The 15,628-nt window shown below is 38.8% G+C and overlaps 1 protein-coding gene across 4 annotated transcripts in view; it reads left to right on the forward strand.

The window, feature by feature from the left end:
• The window catches only part of PRMT7 (protein arginine methyltransferase 7), a 57,070-nt gene that overhangs the window by 3,640 nt on the left and 37,802 nt on the right, over positions 1-15,628 (forward strand). For 3 of the 4 annotated variants that reach the window (XR_005213872.1, XM_037816347.1, XM_037816346.1), the window contains 2 exons: positions 2,691-2,727; positions 7,780-7,929. Coding sequence is in view for 3 of the 4 variants with exons in the window: in XM_037816347.1 (XP_037672275.1) it covers positions 2,691-2,727; positions 7,780-7,929 (187 nt within the window). In the remaining variant the exon portion in view is untranslated. The remainder of the gene's footprint in view (positions 1-2,690; positions 2,728-7,779; positions 7,930-15,628) is intronic. The other variant, XM_037816349.1, reaches the window with a different exon arrangement.

Here is a 15,628-nt window from a genome sequence, read left to right on the forward strand (position 1 = left end):
TTCTCAAAGCAAATGCCTTCGAATCCAGTCTGGTTGTGGAATAGGTTGTCACACAGTGTTTCGGATCAGGGCAGGTATTTGTCATGAGCAGGTCTGCTCAGTCAGATTGGTTGGTGTGGGAGTTAGGCGAAGTCACACCTCCCTGGAGAGTCAGACCTCATGTAGCAGCCTTACAAGTCTGCTTAGTGGAGCAAAGAGGACCCAAGGTTAGGTAGCGATATTACAGATTATGAAATTTAAACATCTACTTGTGTCACTGAAATGGTGCGACATTCATCATATGATTAAATTCTCCTGAACAGGAAAAGTGAAAAATGCATTTTTTTTCCTTGGAAGGATTGTTTAAAAGTATGTGAATTATCATTGTTTAGCAATCATTAAGAGCATACAACATGCCAGCGCTGTGCCAGGGCTGTGAATACCAAGGGGAAGGAGATACAGTTCCCATCCTCAAGGAACATGCAGTTTTGTGGAAAAGGCAGGCATATAAAAAATTACAGCATGAGATAAAGATCTGTGGAAATGGAAAGAAAGAGTCATAGAAGCAGCAAGAACTAACTGGGCTAGGGAGGGGTGATATTGGAGTGATTTCCCAAATCCAAAGGGAAGAAATTGCATTCTGAGCAACAGGAATAATGCATGTAAACTGCCAGGTGGGTTGATTTGAGGAGTGGCTCTCAGTTCATGTGGTTAGAGTATGGTGCAAAAGTAGGGCTGTAGTGAGGAAGGATGCTGAAAGGATAGGCAGGTATCATATGGTAAAGGGTGGCAGTTTATTGCAAGCAGAGGAACATGAGTTTGTGCCCTGTCTCTGCCACTTCTTAACTCTGTTACCTGGGGCTACTTCTTTGAGCCTCAGTATAGTAATATGTATCTCAATAAAAGAAAATGTACCTTATTATATAATACCTTCATCATTAGATTGTTTGAGGAGTGAATGAAATGGTTCCTTCTTTAGTGCCTGGTGCAGAATAAGGGCTCAAAAATATTACTGTATTTCTGAAGATTTAGGGCTTTATTTTTTTTGAATGATGGAGATATTAAACAGGGGAGAAAGAAGATTAGATTGCATTTTGGGGTGCTCACTGAAAGCAGTGTGGGAGGTGGTTTGAGGGAAAGAAGACTGTTTGGATGGATATTGCAACCACAAAGCAGGGGCAGTAGAGAAAGTCAAAGGAGGAGATAGCTTTGAGAGAGCTTAAGTTTATGATTCATTGGAGGCAGTGATGGGAGGAGAGAAAAATTTAGAAGTGCCAAGATTTCTGGTTAGAGTGACCATATGGGTGGAGCTGTCATTCCCTGAGACGGAGAACACAAGCAAAATGGGCATTGTTGGGGAGGGGAAGGTGATGGAGATTAGGTATTTAGGTTTGGACACATCTAGGTCGAGGTGCCAATGGACAGATGTGGGTCTGGAGACAGAGAATTAGCAATTATTAGTGAGAGGTTGTAGTCTTAAGGAAGATGTGTAGAATGAGAAAGGTAGAGGACTGAAGAGGAATCCTGGAATGAGCGAAGAGGCTGAGGGAAACCACGAGGGAATGGCCAAAGAGTGGAAGGAGGAGAGAGTTTCAGGAAAGAGGGAGTGTCCAGCGGGATCAGAAGCTGCTGAGAAGTCTTGGATGCTAATGGCCCATATTAGCTATTAGGAGTGAACTGGTGGTGTTCAGGAGAGCAGTGTCACTGGAGTGGTAGGTAGTGAATGGGTAGTGAGGCAGGGAAGATGGTGAGTGATCATGCCTCTTAAGTTTAGTTGTAAAGGGTAGAAGGGACCAGATTTTAACTAAACATTGATAGGGAGTTCAGATGTAAAAATCTTGGTGTGCCTTAAAAGAAAAGCAGCCCATTCTTTTCATGTAGTGCTCCTTCAAGTGTGTAGAGTATGAACTGCCTATGTCAAAATTGCCTGAAGCACCAGGTAAAGTGCAGATTCCTCGACTCCAGCCCAGACCTTCTAAATCAGATTTTCTTTAGGTGTAGTTTGGGAATCTGCACTTAAATAAACTGCCAAATGATTCTAATATTGGCCCAAAGCTGGAGGTCCTCTGTTTCAGTGAGGGTGCCTTAGCTGACACCTGGAACTCCTAGAAAGCATTTTTGGGCTGGATCTGCAGAGTCCTGGGGACTCATCCTGACCCTGCCAGAGGTTTTCCAAATTTTTAAATTACTGTGATAGAAAATACGGATATTCAGCTCTTCCCATTTTAACATCTGGTTTGATGAACTCATAATTTTCCCTGATGATATAAGTGAAAGTTTTGGACACGACACTCTTCACATGTACAGCAGGTATGTGCTCCCTTTCTAATTCCTCTCCTAGTATTACATTATGGTTATCTCAATGTAAAAATGAATGCAAGATGATATAAAGTATTAGGCAAATTGAGTTGTTCCTGACGGGAAAGATGTATAGTGTATAACATGATCAGTATGCTAGTGGTGTGGAATTACCGTGATAGGGTTAACTGCTAGAACATTTTAGGTCTAGGGTTCTTTGCTGAAAGTGAACATCTGTCTCTGCTTTTCTGCAGTACCAAAGATTGACAGCTTATAAAACTACTGAAATAGTCTAAACATGGGCTTGGCTGACATGTTTGTGTCATCTGATTTGGGAGTGTATTTATACATGTGAATGTTCTCATGTGTTGATATATAGCAACAGAGGTTACTGACCTTTTTGTTTTTTTCAGGTCATCCTATGCAGATATGCTGCATGACAAAGACAGAGTAAGTGTAAGAGGAAACTGTTATCTTAATGGTGCTTTGAAGTCTTTGATTACAAAAATGTTAAAAACTCCCCTGGGAGGCATGATGTTAAGATGATGATGATAAGCAGTATGGTACAGTGGTCTGGAAATCAGTCAGGAGGCTGGGTCTTATTTCCAGCTCTGCTGTTGATCTGAGTGTGACCTTGGAGAAAGTAAGGATCCTCTTTGGACCTTGTTTATTCAGATTTAAAATGAGTAGAGTATAGTAGCTTATCTCCAAGATGTCCTCCAGATAAAAATTCTCTAATTACATTATGTTTTACCTTGTACAGTCAGTTTGTAATTTTAAAATCAGTTTGTAATTTTAAAAGAATAGTCTCTTCAACAAATTGTGTTGAGAAAACTGGATATCCACATGCAAAAGAATGAAAGTGGACCCCTACCTCACACCATATACAAAAATTAACTCAAAATGGGTCAAGAACCCAAATATAAGGGCTAATTCTATCAAATTCTTAGGAGATAACACAGGGACAAGTCTTCATGACCTTGGATTCGGCAGTGGATTCTTAGAGTTTACACCAAAAGCACAAGCATCAAAAGAAACAATAGATAAACCAGATTTCATCAAATTAAAAATTTTGGTGCATCAAAGAACATGATCAAGGAAGTGAAAAGGCAACCAATAGAATGGGAGAAAATAGTTGTACATCATGTATCAGCTGAAGACTTAACATCCAGAATATATAAAGAACTTTCACAGTGTAAGAAAACAAGCAATTTAAAAATGGGCAAAAGAACTTTTTTCCTAAGAAGATATGTAAATGGCTGATAAGCCCATGAAAAGATGTTCAATATCATTAGCCATTAGAGAATTGGAAATCCAAACCATGATGAGATATTACTGCCCAGCAACAAGGATGGCTATTACGTAAACAATGGAAAATAGCAAGTGTTGGAGAGGATGCAGAGAAATTGGAAATCTAATGCATTATTGGTACAAATGTAAAATGTGCAGCCACTGTGGAAAGCAATATGGTGGTTCCTCAAAAAGTTAAATATAGAATTACCATATGACCTTGTAATTCCACCTCTAGGTATATATCCTGTTTTAGTTTCCTAGTTGCTAAAACAAATACCATACAATAGGTTGACTTTAAATAGAAATTTATTGGCTCATTCTTTCAGAGGTTAAATGACTTGCTTCCTCCTGGGGTCAGTATCTTCTGGCTGGCCGGCAGTCTTTGGGTCTTCTTGCTTTTTCCATCACATGCCATGCACATGGCAGGAGCGTCTCCTTTCTCTTCCAGAAAGAACTGAATTCTGAGACCTTGAAAACATGCTCAGTGAAATAAGATACCTAAGAACAAATATTGCACAATGTCATTTATAAGAGATGTCTAGAAATAGCAAATTCACAGAGACAGAAGGTAGATTAAAAGTTACTAGGGGACGGGGAAAGAAATGAGGGAGTGTAGGTTTGGTAGAAACGGAGTGTTTGTAAATAATAGTAAAGGAGAAAAAAAACTGAGTAGTGAAAGACGGAAGAGGGATCAGGATGTGTGGAAGATTGATCATGTGGCTGTTAGTGGTGTCTCTTTCACCTGCCTTGGTTAACTCTGTTCAGCCTACTCATGTTGTGGAAACACCCTGACACGGGGACCTTATTAAGCATCATTAGTGTGTGGGCTATACTGAAGGGGCTGGGTGCCTCCTAATTTTCATGAAATATCTGAGAGCCTTTGCTAGCTATTGGAGAATTATAGAATGTGGAACAATCATTGTACTTAGCTTTTGACTTCATTCTCTCTAGCTTGCTGGTTTTGGCTTCTTATTGGACTCTTGGGGCTGTGAGGCCCTCTGATTTTAGTGTCTTCTGCAGAGAGTCCTTTTGCCCAGCCTCCAGGGGATTTGGACAAATGGCATTACCATCCATCCAGTTAGCCGAACAAGAAATATTACTCCCTTTTCCTTGACTGAGCCTCTGATTGGTCATCAAATTCTATTGATCTACAATCCCAGTACTCTGGGCAGCTCCCCTTTGCTGGTCTTGACCCCTCTTTTCCTTCCTCTCTATAGCTGACTGAGAGTGGTGTCAGATTGGCATTTTGAAATGCCAATCTAATCATGTCACTCCTCTGCCTAAAACCCTGCAGTGGCATCTCACTGCTTTCAAGGTAAAATTCAAAGGCATTGTCAGCGCATTTGTAACTCTTCAGTATTTAACCCTTAAACCTCTTGAACCTCTTCTCTTCCCTCCGCAGTTCTGCTGATGAGTCAGAACTTGCTGGTTAGTCACAGAGCCAAGATAAACTTATTTCTCACGGGGCTTTACATTTTGTTGTTTTAAAATACTTCCATTATCCCGTTAAATTCTCCTGTACCTGTTTGCAGTCAATCCTGGTGCCTACCCCCAACCCCAAGCAACTACTGTCGCTATAGTTTCACCTTTTTTAGAATTTCATATAAATGAAGGTATATAATATGTAGTCTCATGTGTCTTTTTTCATCACGTCACTCATAGTAATATTTTTGAGGTTGTCCATTTTGAGAATTTATCTGTTTTCATTCCTTTTTATTTCTTAGTATTCCACTGTATGGATAATACCACATTTTGTTTATCCATCCACTAGTTGATGGATATTTGGATTGTTTGCAGTTTTGGGCTATTTTGAGAAGTCCCTTTGTAAACATTCACAGTCTTTGTGTGGACACATGTTTTCATTTCTCTTGGGTATTGCTGAGTAGAATTGCTGAGTCATGGTAAGTGTATGTTTAACTTTTTAAGAAACTATCAAACTTTTCCAAATTGGATGTACCATTTTACATTCACACCAACAATATATGAGGGTTCCAGTTTCTCTGTATCCTTGGCAACATTTGATATTGTCAGTCTTTTTGATTCTAGTCATTTTATTGCATATGTAGTGATATCTTGTAGTTGTTTTTTTTTAATTAAAAAATTTATTGTGTAATATATATAAAAAACAAAATTTTCCATTTAACCATTTTTAAGTGTATAATTCAGTAGCATTAATTACACTTACACATTGAAGGTTTTTAAATTTTTTTAATTAATTTTATTTCAAAATTTACAAAATTCTGTACCCATCAACTCCCCTACCTATTTGTAGAGTAAAATAGCTATATAGGCACAGATAACCACAAGCTGGAATTTTCACAGCTGCTTGGACATCACTGTGGTATGTTCCTTGCCATTCTGGTTGCAACAAGCTTACTTTATGATGCACAGCAAGTGTAGATGTCTGTGTACTTGAAGGTATTGGTGACTAAGTAGTTACCTGTACCAATGTTCTTTCTTCTTATGGCTTTGAGTTACTGTCTACTATCTTTATCTTAGCTTGAAGGAATCCCTTTAGCATTTCTTTTAGGGCAGGTCTTCTGGTAATGAACTCTTTCAGCTTTTGTTTATCTGTAAATGTCTTAATTTCTCCTTCATTTTTGAAAGATAATTTTGCAGGAAATAGATTTCTTGGCAGTTTTTTTTTTCCCCCTTTAAAGAGAAATGCTATCCCACCATCTTCTGGTCTCTGTGGTTTCTGATGAGAAATCTGCCATTTATCTTATTGACATTGTGTTGTATGTGACAACTTGCTTCTCTTGCTGCTTTCAGAATCCTCTCTTTGTCTTTGGAATTTGACAGTTTCACTATAATGTGTCTCAGAGTGTGTCCTGCTTGGAGTTCGTTGAGCTTCCTGGGTGTGTATGTTTATGTTTTTCATCAGATTGGGGAAGTTTTCTGCCAGTTATTTGTTCAGATACTTTTTCTGCCCTTCTCCCTGTCTCTTTGGGACTCCAAAGATGCATACGTTGGTATGCTTGATGGTGTCCCATAGGTCTCTCAGACTCTGTTCATTTTTCTTCATTGTTTCTAAAAGCAGTTCATGCGGGATAACTTAATTATCTTGTCTTCAAGTTTGCTGATTTCTGCCTATTCAAATCTATTGGATCCATCTTGTGAGTTTTTCAATCATTGTACTTTGCAGTAATTTTTTATAATTTCTCTTTATTTTGTTCAGACATTGTTTTCCTGATTTCCTTCAGTTCTTTGTATATGGATTCCTTTACCTCATTGAACATATTTAAGATGTTTGATTTATGGTCATAGACTCACCACTCAGCTTAAGAAATAGAACATTATCATTATCCAGAATCCCCCTCTGTGCTCCTTCCTGATTGCATCTCCATTCCCCAGAAGTTTCCTTTCTCTTGAATTTTGTGTTAATTATTCCCTTTCTGTTCTTTATGGTTTTACCACCTAATGTATATCCTTAAAAAATGAATTTTTAGTTTTGCAGGCCCCTCTGAACTTTATGTAATGGAATCATACTGTGTTTATTCTTTGTGATTTGCCTTTTTGCTCAGCATTGTTTTTGAAATTCATCCATGTTGCATGTATATAGCTATAGTTCATTCATTTTCACTGCTGTATGGATTCCGTTGTATGAATATGTCTTTACTTACCATTCCTCTGTTGATAGATTTTAGAGTTGTTTTCAGTTTCTTGCTATTTTAAGCAGTGCTGCTGGAATCTTCCCAAACATGTATTCTGGTGCACATGAACACTTTTCTTTAGATTGTACATAGTAGAAGTGCATTTGTTGGGCCATAGTGTGTATTCAGCTTTACTAGGTAATGCCAAATTATTTTCCAAGTGGTTGTGCCAGTTTACATTCCTACCACCTGTAGATTATATAGTTCCTGTTGTTCCACACCTCACCAGTATTTGGAATGAAGCAATTTTTAAGTTTCAACAACATGATAGTTTTCAACTGGTCTCTTATTATAATTTTAATTTGCATTTCTGTGATTACTACTGAGTATAAGCATCTTTTCATTTGTTTATTGGCCATCCATATTTTATCTTTTTTGACTTAGTAATATGTAGAAGTCCTGTATATATTGCAGGGGAGGAGCCATAAAGGCTGCAGGGTTATGATTTACATTGCTGCTCCCAACTGTAACTCCAGAACTTCAGAGAGTACTTTTTCATACATATCTCCATTTATAATAACTGGTGAAGTGACAGCTAGTTCTCTCTTTCTCTTAGAATATAAAATATTACCAGGGTATCCGAGCTGCTGTGAGCAGGGTGAAGGGCAGAGGGCAGAAAGCCTTGGTTCTCGACATTGGCACTGGCACGGGACTCTTGTCAATGATGGCGGTCACGGCAGGTGCTGACTTCTGCTATGCCATTGAGGTGAGCCACGATCAAGGTGTCCTGCCCCTTGTACAGTATGCACACCTTATGCCCCTTGTAATTTCCCCATCTGTTTGTTCTCAGATATTCATGGAGTGCTCACTCCGTGCCAAGTACAGAGCCAGGTTCGAGGGATACAGGGATGAAACAAACCCAATTAGGTCATGTTCTCTTCTAAAAACAGTGATTCTCAACTTTGGCTGCACATCAGAATTACTTGAAGAACTATGAAAAATACTGATGCCTAGTTCCACCCACAGAGATTTTGATTTAATTATTTTGGAGGGTGGCCTGGGTATTGGGGTTTTTTAATGTACAGCCAAGGTTGAAAACCACTTCCTTAAATGTTCCTACAGACCTACATTTACCAATAGTTTAACAATCATTTTTTTTTCATAAAACATTGTACATATGTTGGTTTTCTGATAATGTAAATAATACATATCATTGTAGGAAACTTGGAAAACACGATATAAAAATAGGCTAAGCCAAAGTTAGCAACTGTTAGAATTTGGTATATATTCTTCCAAGTTTTTTGAGGGGGTGGTGGCTGGGAGGTGGGCATAGACTAAAATACTTTTCCCTTCAAAATTGGATTCATATGGTAATTAAGTTCCAAATAACAAAGTCCCAAAATAACAGTGGCTCAAACAAGGTATACATGTTTGCTTTCTCACATTAAATGTGGAGGTCCCCAATCCAGGGTGGTCTGTCTAGACTCCTTGTAGCTCCCTACTCCGCCATCCTAAGGCTGTGGCCCTCATAACCATGTTCCCCCAAAGTGGGCATTTTATAGACAGAGGAACTACCACAGTATGTTTGGGTAACACTTGTCATCCAGAGTCTTAGCATAAGGTATCATAGTAGAAAAATCCAGAAAGTTCTGTTGCAGCCAGATTGTGGAGGACTTGACCTAGGTGCTACAATAAAGAGTTTTAATTTTAACTTCAGTATCTTAAGTCAGGTGTTCTTAACCTGAGATTAATAATGAGCTTTAGGTATCCATGAAAGTCGTCAAGTTTTATGTAAATTTGTGTGTACATGTGAGTCCGTACACGTTTCTTGGGATTTTATATAAAGGATTAAGAATCACTTCTCTTAACTTTTAGTGAATTATCAAGGTTTTTGAACAGATTCAAAGAAATCTTTGTTTTTAAGAAGATCACCTTGATAGTCACAAAGTAGATTTTATTATTCTTATTTTACAGTTGAGGAAACTAAGACCTAGAGAAGTGAAAGACTTGCTTAAGCCACACAGTTGATAAGTGGGAGAGTAGGGCCTGGAGCCCTGGTCTTTCAGTTCCTAATCATGGTCTATGCTTGTGTGTGAGTTTTCTAGCCTGGGTATCTGGGAGGGCAGTGATGCCATTAATTTGTAAGAGGAACTCAGAGAAAGATGCTTACTTTGTGGAATTTCCTGTTGGATGTGTTGAGTTTGAGAGAGGTAGGGTTTGACACCAGAGCTGGTATAAATGTGGGCTGGTAAATAAAAATAGATAGGTGAGAACACATTTCTTTGACAGAGTTGGTGGGACTGTGCTCTTGTCTTTTTTCCATATTCCCATCTCACTTACTGGATTTCTAACCTCTCTTCCATTTCTGGCTTTTAACTCTTATCCCCTCCTCCTTTGGCTCTTAACATGTTATATGGCCTCCCAGTTTTGGCTTTAATGACCATCTGTTTGAACATCTGGTCTTTCTGCCTGGGAACTGTCCCGTGGTTTTCAGCTCTGCCTGTGCTGCAGGGCAACAGGAAAGGCAGGTCCAGAAGAATGAGTGGAAGAGAACCTGCCTTCCCTAGAGATAAAAGTCTGAAGCTTTAGAGAGTGGCAGTATATACAAATGGATTTGGGACTCACTTGCAAAGATGTAACAGATGAAACTGGCAATATAGGAAATTGTCCAAGAAGAGACAGTAGAGCGAGAAGAGCAAATCTTGGAAAATGCCTTTGTTTGGGGGGGCTGGGTTAGGAAGAATGGCCAGTAAAGTGAAGTTCAAATAGACTGCAGAAGATCCTGGAGGCCAGAATGCCATGGAAGCCAAAGAGGACAGACTACATGGAAAACATTGAGAAGAAAATTTTAGAGAGGGAGTGGTCAGCAGGTATAGATGGTATAGAACAGCACTGTCCAATAGAACTTTCTGTGGTTGTGAAAATATTTATAGCTGTGCTGTCCAAATGGTGGATACTAGCCATGTGTGGCTACCAAGTACTTGAAATGTGGCTTGTGTGACTGAGGAAATGAATTTTTTATTTTACTCAATTTATATTGAAATAGCTACATGTGCCTACCATTTGGATAGTGCAGGTTTAAAGGTAGAGTAGGATAAGGACTGAGAAAAAGCATGACTGAGAAAATGCTCTTGGATTGGCAGGTAGGAGTATGCTGGTGACTTCCTCCAAGGGACACGTTGAGGAGAGAGTGGTTTTGAGGAGTGGATGACATGCAAGAAAATACACATAATTAGTATAGACTTTTCTTTGAGTACATGTGAAAGGAAGGAGTATTATATTTGGGGAAGGCATATCAGTTATGGTGCTTTTTGCAGCAAGTGTCTTGAAAACCATCTCAGGCTGGTTAGACAACAAGGATGTTATTAGGAAATCCCAGGTTTGCATTGCTTCAGGGTTGATTCATTCAGAAGCCTAATGGCATCTGAGTCCCAGAATCTTTCTTTCTGCTCTCTTATTCACACATCTTATTCGTGGTGCCATTCCTTGAAAAGAGGGGTGCTAAGAGCCCATGAGATAATTAAATTAATGGAAAGACATTTCATGTTCATCCGTTGGAAAACTTAATATCGTTAAGATGTCAATACTACCCAAAGGAATTTACAGTATGCAATCCCAGTCAGAATTGCAACAGCTGCTCCACAGAAATAGAAAAAGCTAATCATCAAATTCATGTGAAAGGGCAAGAGACTCTGAGTAGCCAAAACCATCTTGAAAAAGAACAAAGTTGGAGGACTCACACTTCCTGATTTCAAAACTTATTACAAATCTACAGTAATCTAAAAGAATTGAAAGCAGGGACTCAAACAGATTTGCACACTGATGTTCATAGTGGCATTATTCATAATCGCCAAAAGTTGGAAGCAACCCAAGTGTCCATCAATAGATGAAATGTGATATATACGAACAATGCAGTATTATTCAGTCATAAAAAGGAATGAAGTTCTGAGACATGCGACAACACAGACAAACCTTGAAGTCATCATGTTGAGTGAAATAAGTCAGTCAGAAAAGGACAAATATTGTATGATCCCGCTGATATGAAACAATTATAATAAGCAAATTCATAGACTAACTATAATAAGCAAATTCATAGACTAACTAAAACCAGGGGCCAGGGTGGGCATTGGGAAAGGGGAATAATGCTTAATTGGTACAGGGTTTCTGTTTGGGCTGATGGAAGAGTTTGGTAATGAGTGGTGCTGATGGTAGCACAACAATGTGAATGCAATTAACACCACTGAATTATATATCTGAATGTGGTTAAAAGGGGAAATTTTAGATTGTATATATGTTACTAGAATAAAAATGTAAAAAAATACAAAAACTAGGACTGTGTAACACTGACTCTTAAGGGAAACTATGGAACTCTTAATAGTATAAAAGTATTATTTTATCAACTGTAACAAAGTTACCACACTAATGCAGAGAGTTAATAATAGGGAAAACTAGATGTGCGAGGGGGACCTCTGTATTTTCTGCTTAATTTGTTTGTAAACCTACAACTTCTCTAATTAAAAAAAAAAAGGTAATCTGTGTAAAAACAAAAATAAAACAGTATGATACTGGCCTAGGGACAGAAATATAGACCAATGAAATAGAATTGAGAACCCAAAAATAAACCCACCCATCTGTGGTCAATTAACTTTTTAAAAGCTTGTTATTGTAGTAACAAATATTCAACTCAAAATTTTCCACTTCAGCCTCTTTCAAGAGTACAGTTCAGAAGCATTAATTACATTCACAATACTCTGCTACCATTACTGGTATCCATTAACCCAACTTTTTCATAACCTCAAATAGAAACCCTTCACCCATTAAGCATTAACTCCCTCTTCCTGCCTCATGCCCCAGCCCTTGGTAAGCAATAAACTGCTATCTGTCTCCATGAAGTTTGCTTCTTTTAGGTATTTCATATGAGCAAGATCATAAAATATTTCTTTTTGTGTCTCTCTTCTTCTACTTAAGATGATGTCATCAGGGTTCACCCATGTTGTATAGCATGCATTAGAACTTCATTCCTTTTCATGACTGAATAAAATTGAGTGGACTTGGCACCCTTACAAAAGTCATTTGGCCATAAATGTGAGGATCTGTTTCTGAACTCTCAGTTCAATTCTATTGGTTGACAAATCTGTTCTTGTGCCAGTGCCATGCTGTTTTGACCACTGTAGCTTTGTGATAAGTTTTAAAGTCAGAAAGCGTGAGTCCTCCAACTTTGTTTTTCTTTTTTAAGATTGTTTTGGCTGTTCGGGGTTCCTTGTTCTCCCATATAAATTTGATGATTGGCTTTTCCATTTCTGCAAAGAAGGCTGTTGGAATTTTGACTGGGAATCAGTTGAATTTGGAAATTGCTTTGGGTAGAATTGACATCTTGAAATTACGTAGTCTTCCAATCCTGAGCATGGAATGTCCTTTCATTTATTTAGGTCTTTAATTTATTTTAGCTACACTTTCTTTTCCATTAATAATCCTGTCCTGGTTTGGATGTATTATGTCCCCCAAAACGCTGTGTTCTTTGGCGCAATCTTGTGTGGGCAGACATATTAGTGTTGATTAGGTTGGAACCTTTTGATTGTTTCCATGGAGATGTGACCCACCCAACTGTGAGTGACACCTTTGATTAAGGTGTGACTTCTTGATTGAATGGTTCCGTGGAGATATGGACCTGTCCATTCAGAGTGGATCTTGATTTAATCACTGGAATCCTATAAAAGAGTTCACAAACAGAAGGACCTCAGAGCAGCTAAGAGTGACATTTTGGAGAGTAGCTGAGAGAAACATTTGGGAGATAACCGCTGAAAGCAGATTTTTGCTTACACTTTGGAGATGCTAGCCCAGATTTTGCTCCGGAGAAGCTAAGAGAGGACAGAATGCCCCAAGAGCAACAGTTTGAAGAATACACAGGAGCTGAAAGAGGAGCTGGAACACAACCTGGAATCAGCAGACACCAGCCATGTGCCGTCTGAGCTAACACAAGTTTCCGGATTCCATTGGCCTTCCTTTGGTGAAGATATACTCATGTTGAAGCCTTAATTTGGACATCTTCTTGGCCTTCAGACTGTAAATTTATAACCAAATAAACCCCCTTTATAAAAGCCAATCCATTTCTGTTATTATGCATAACAGCAGCATTAGCAAACTGGAACAATGTCCTTTACATACTTGGTTAGATTTACTCGGAGATATTTTATACTTTTAGCTGCTATTGTAAATGGATTTTTTTCTTAATTTTCTCTTCAAATTGTTAGTAGTGTATAGAAACACTACTGATTTTCATAATGCAGTTTTATTGAGATATATTCACATACCAGATAGTCATCCATGGTGTACAATCAACTGTTCACAGTACCATCCTATAGTTGTGCATTCATCACTCTAATCTATTTTTGAACATTTTCCTTATACCAGAAAGAATCAGAATCAGAATAAAAAGTAAAAGTAAAAAAGAACACCCAAATCATCCTCCCCATCCCACCCTATTTTTCATTTAGTTTTTGTCCCCATTTTTCTACTCATCCATCCATACACTGGATAAAGGGAGTGTGATCCACAAGGTTTTCACAATCACACTGTCACCCCTTGTTATCTACATTGTTACACAATCATCTTCAGGAGTCAAGCTACTGGGTTGGAGTTTGGTAGTTTTAGGTATTTACTTCTAGCTATTTCAATACAATAAACCTCAAAAGTGTTATCTATATAGGGCATAAAAATGTCCACCAGAGTGACCTCTTGACTCCATTTGAAATCTCTCGGCCACTGAAGCTTTATTTCATTTCATTTCACATCCCCCTTTTGGTCAAGAAGATGTTCTCAATCCCACGATGCCAGGGCCAGATTCATCCTCAGAAGTCATATCCTGCATTGCCAGGGAGATTTACATCCCTGGGAGTCAGGTCCCATGTAGGGGAGAGGGCAGTGAGATCGCCTGCCAAAGTGGCTTAGTTAGAGAGGGCCACATCTGAACAACAAAGGGGCACTTAGGGGGAGACTTTAGGCACAATTATAAGCAGGTTTAGCCTCTCCTTTGCACTAACAAGCTTCATAGGGGCCAGCCCCAAGACAGAGGGCTCAGCATGTCAAGCCGTCAGTCCTTCAAAGGGATTTTGCAAGTACATTTTTATTGTTGGCCCAAATTACTCTGGGATGAATCAGGGCTTCACACTAACCTGTACAAACCAACCAGATCTCACTCCCTTTTCAAAGTTCCATGTAATTATGGTGTTTGAATAAACTGACCATACAAGTTAAATTATATAATGTGCTACAGAAAATATAGATTTTGCACCAAATAAACATCTCTCCCTTTGGTCTCACGCAGAAGTTGAAGTTTTAAAACACCATCAATATCATCCTTTACCCTTTAGTCTGATTTACCTTAGTCCTAACCAAGTCCATTTCATTCATATCTCTAATTGAATTCTGATATTGTTTCCATCCTCTTTAATATTTGCTGTATTGGGTAATGCTGATTGTATTAGTTAGGGTTCTCTAGCAAAACAGAATCAACAAGGATATCTAGAAATATAAGATTTATGAAAGTGTCTCATGCAACTGTGGGTATGCACAAGTCCAAATTCCGTAGGGCAGTCAGCAAACCGGTGACTCCAATGAAGATGTTCAGTGAACTCCTCAGGCAACGAACTGGCAACTTCAACAAACGTGTTCAGTGAACTCCTCAGGAAATGAACTGGCAACTTAGACGAACTCTTCAGGAAATGCTTCACTGGTCAGCCGAAGAAGAAGTGAAGGCCCTCTATCTGTCTGACTTAAAAGTCTTCAACTGATTGGATTAAATCCAGCTGACTGCATTCTCTCATTGAGGAAGACATGCCCTTTGTTGATGTCATCGGTCACAGCTGCAGCCAGTTGACTGATGATTTAATAAACCAGCCTGTTGATTTATTAACCAGCCACAAATGTCTTTTCAGCAACAGTTAGGCCAGTGCTTGCTTGACCAGACACCTGGGTACCATCACCTGGCCAAGTTGACACATGAACCTATCCATCACACTGACATTCACAGCTGCCGAATTCTGGCTCTGCGTCTCAGGTGTCATGTCACACAGATACTCGAAGTTCCAGGGACCAACCAGGTTATACATAAAAGTTCAGCATCTCAGAATTTAGAAATAGCCATTACAACTCAGGGATAGCTGTAATTGCTGTAAGAGCTTACAATCTAGGGAGGTTTATCATAAGCCTTCCCCTGATAATCTATGCTCTCAGATTCAATTCTGAGTTTGCACGTTATAGTTAGCCCATGTTACTGAAGCATTATAATGTTTGTCTTTTCATTTCTGGTTTATTTCACTTAAAATACTGTCCTCAAGGTCCATTCACTGAGTTGCATACCTCACAACTTCATTCCTTCTTGTAGCCACTCAATATTCCTTTGTATATATACACCACAGTTCACTATTCTGTTCATCATTCAATGTACCCTTAGGCCACATTCATCC

Source organism: Choloepus didactylus, chromosome 22 (genome assembly GCF_015220235.1).
Source record: "Choloepus didactylus isolate mChoDid1 chromosome 22, mChoDid1.pri, whole genome shotgun sequence".
Lineage (NCBI taxonomy): Eukaryota > Metazoa > Chordata > Mammalia > Pilosa > Megalonychidae > Choloepus > Choloepus didactylus.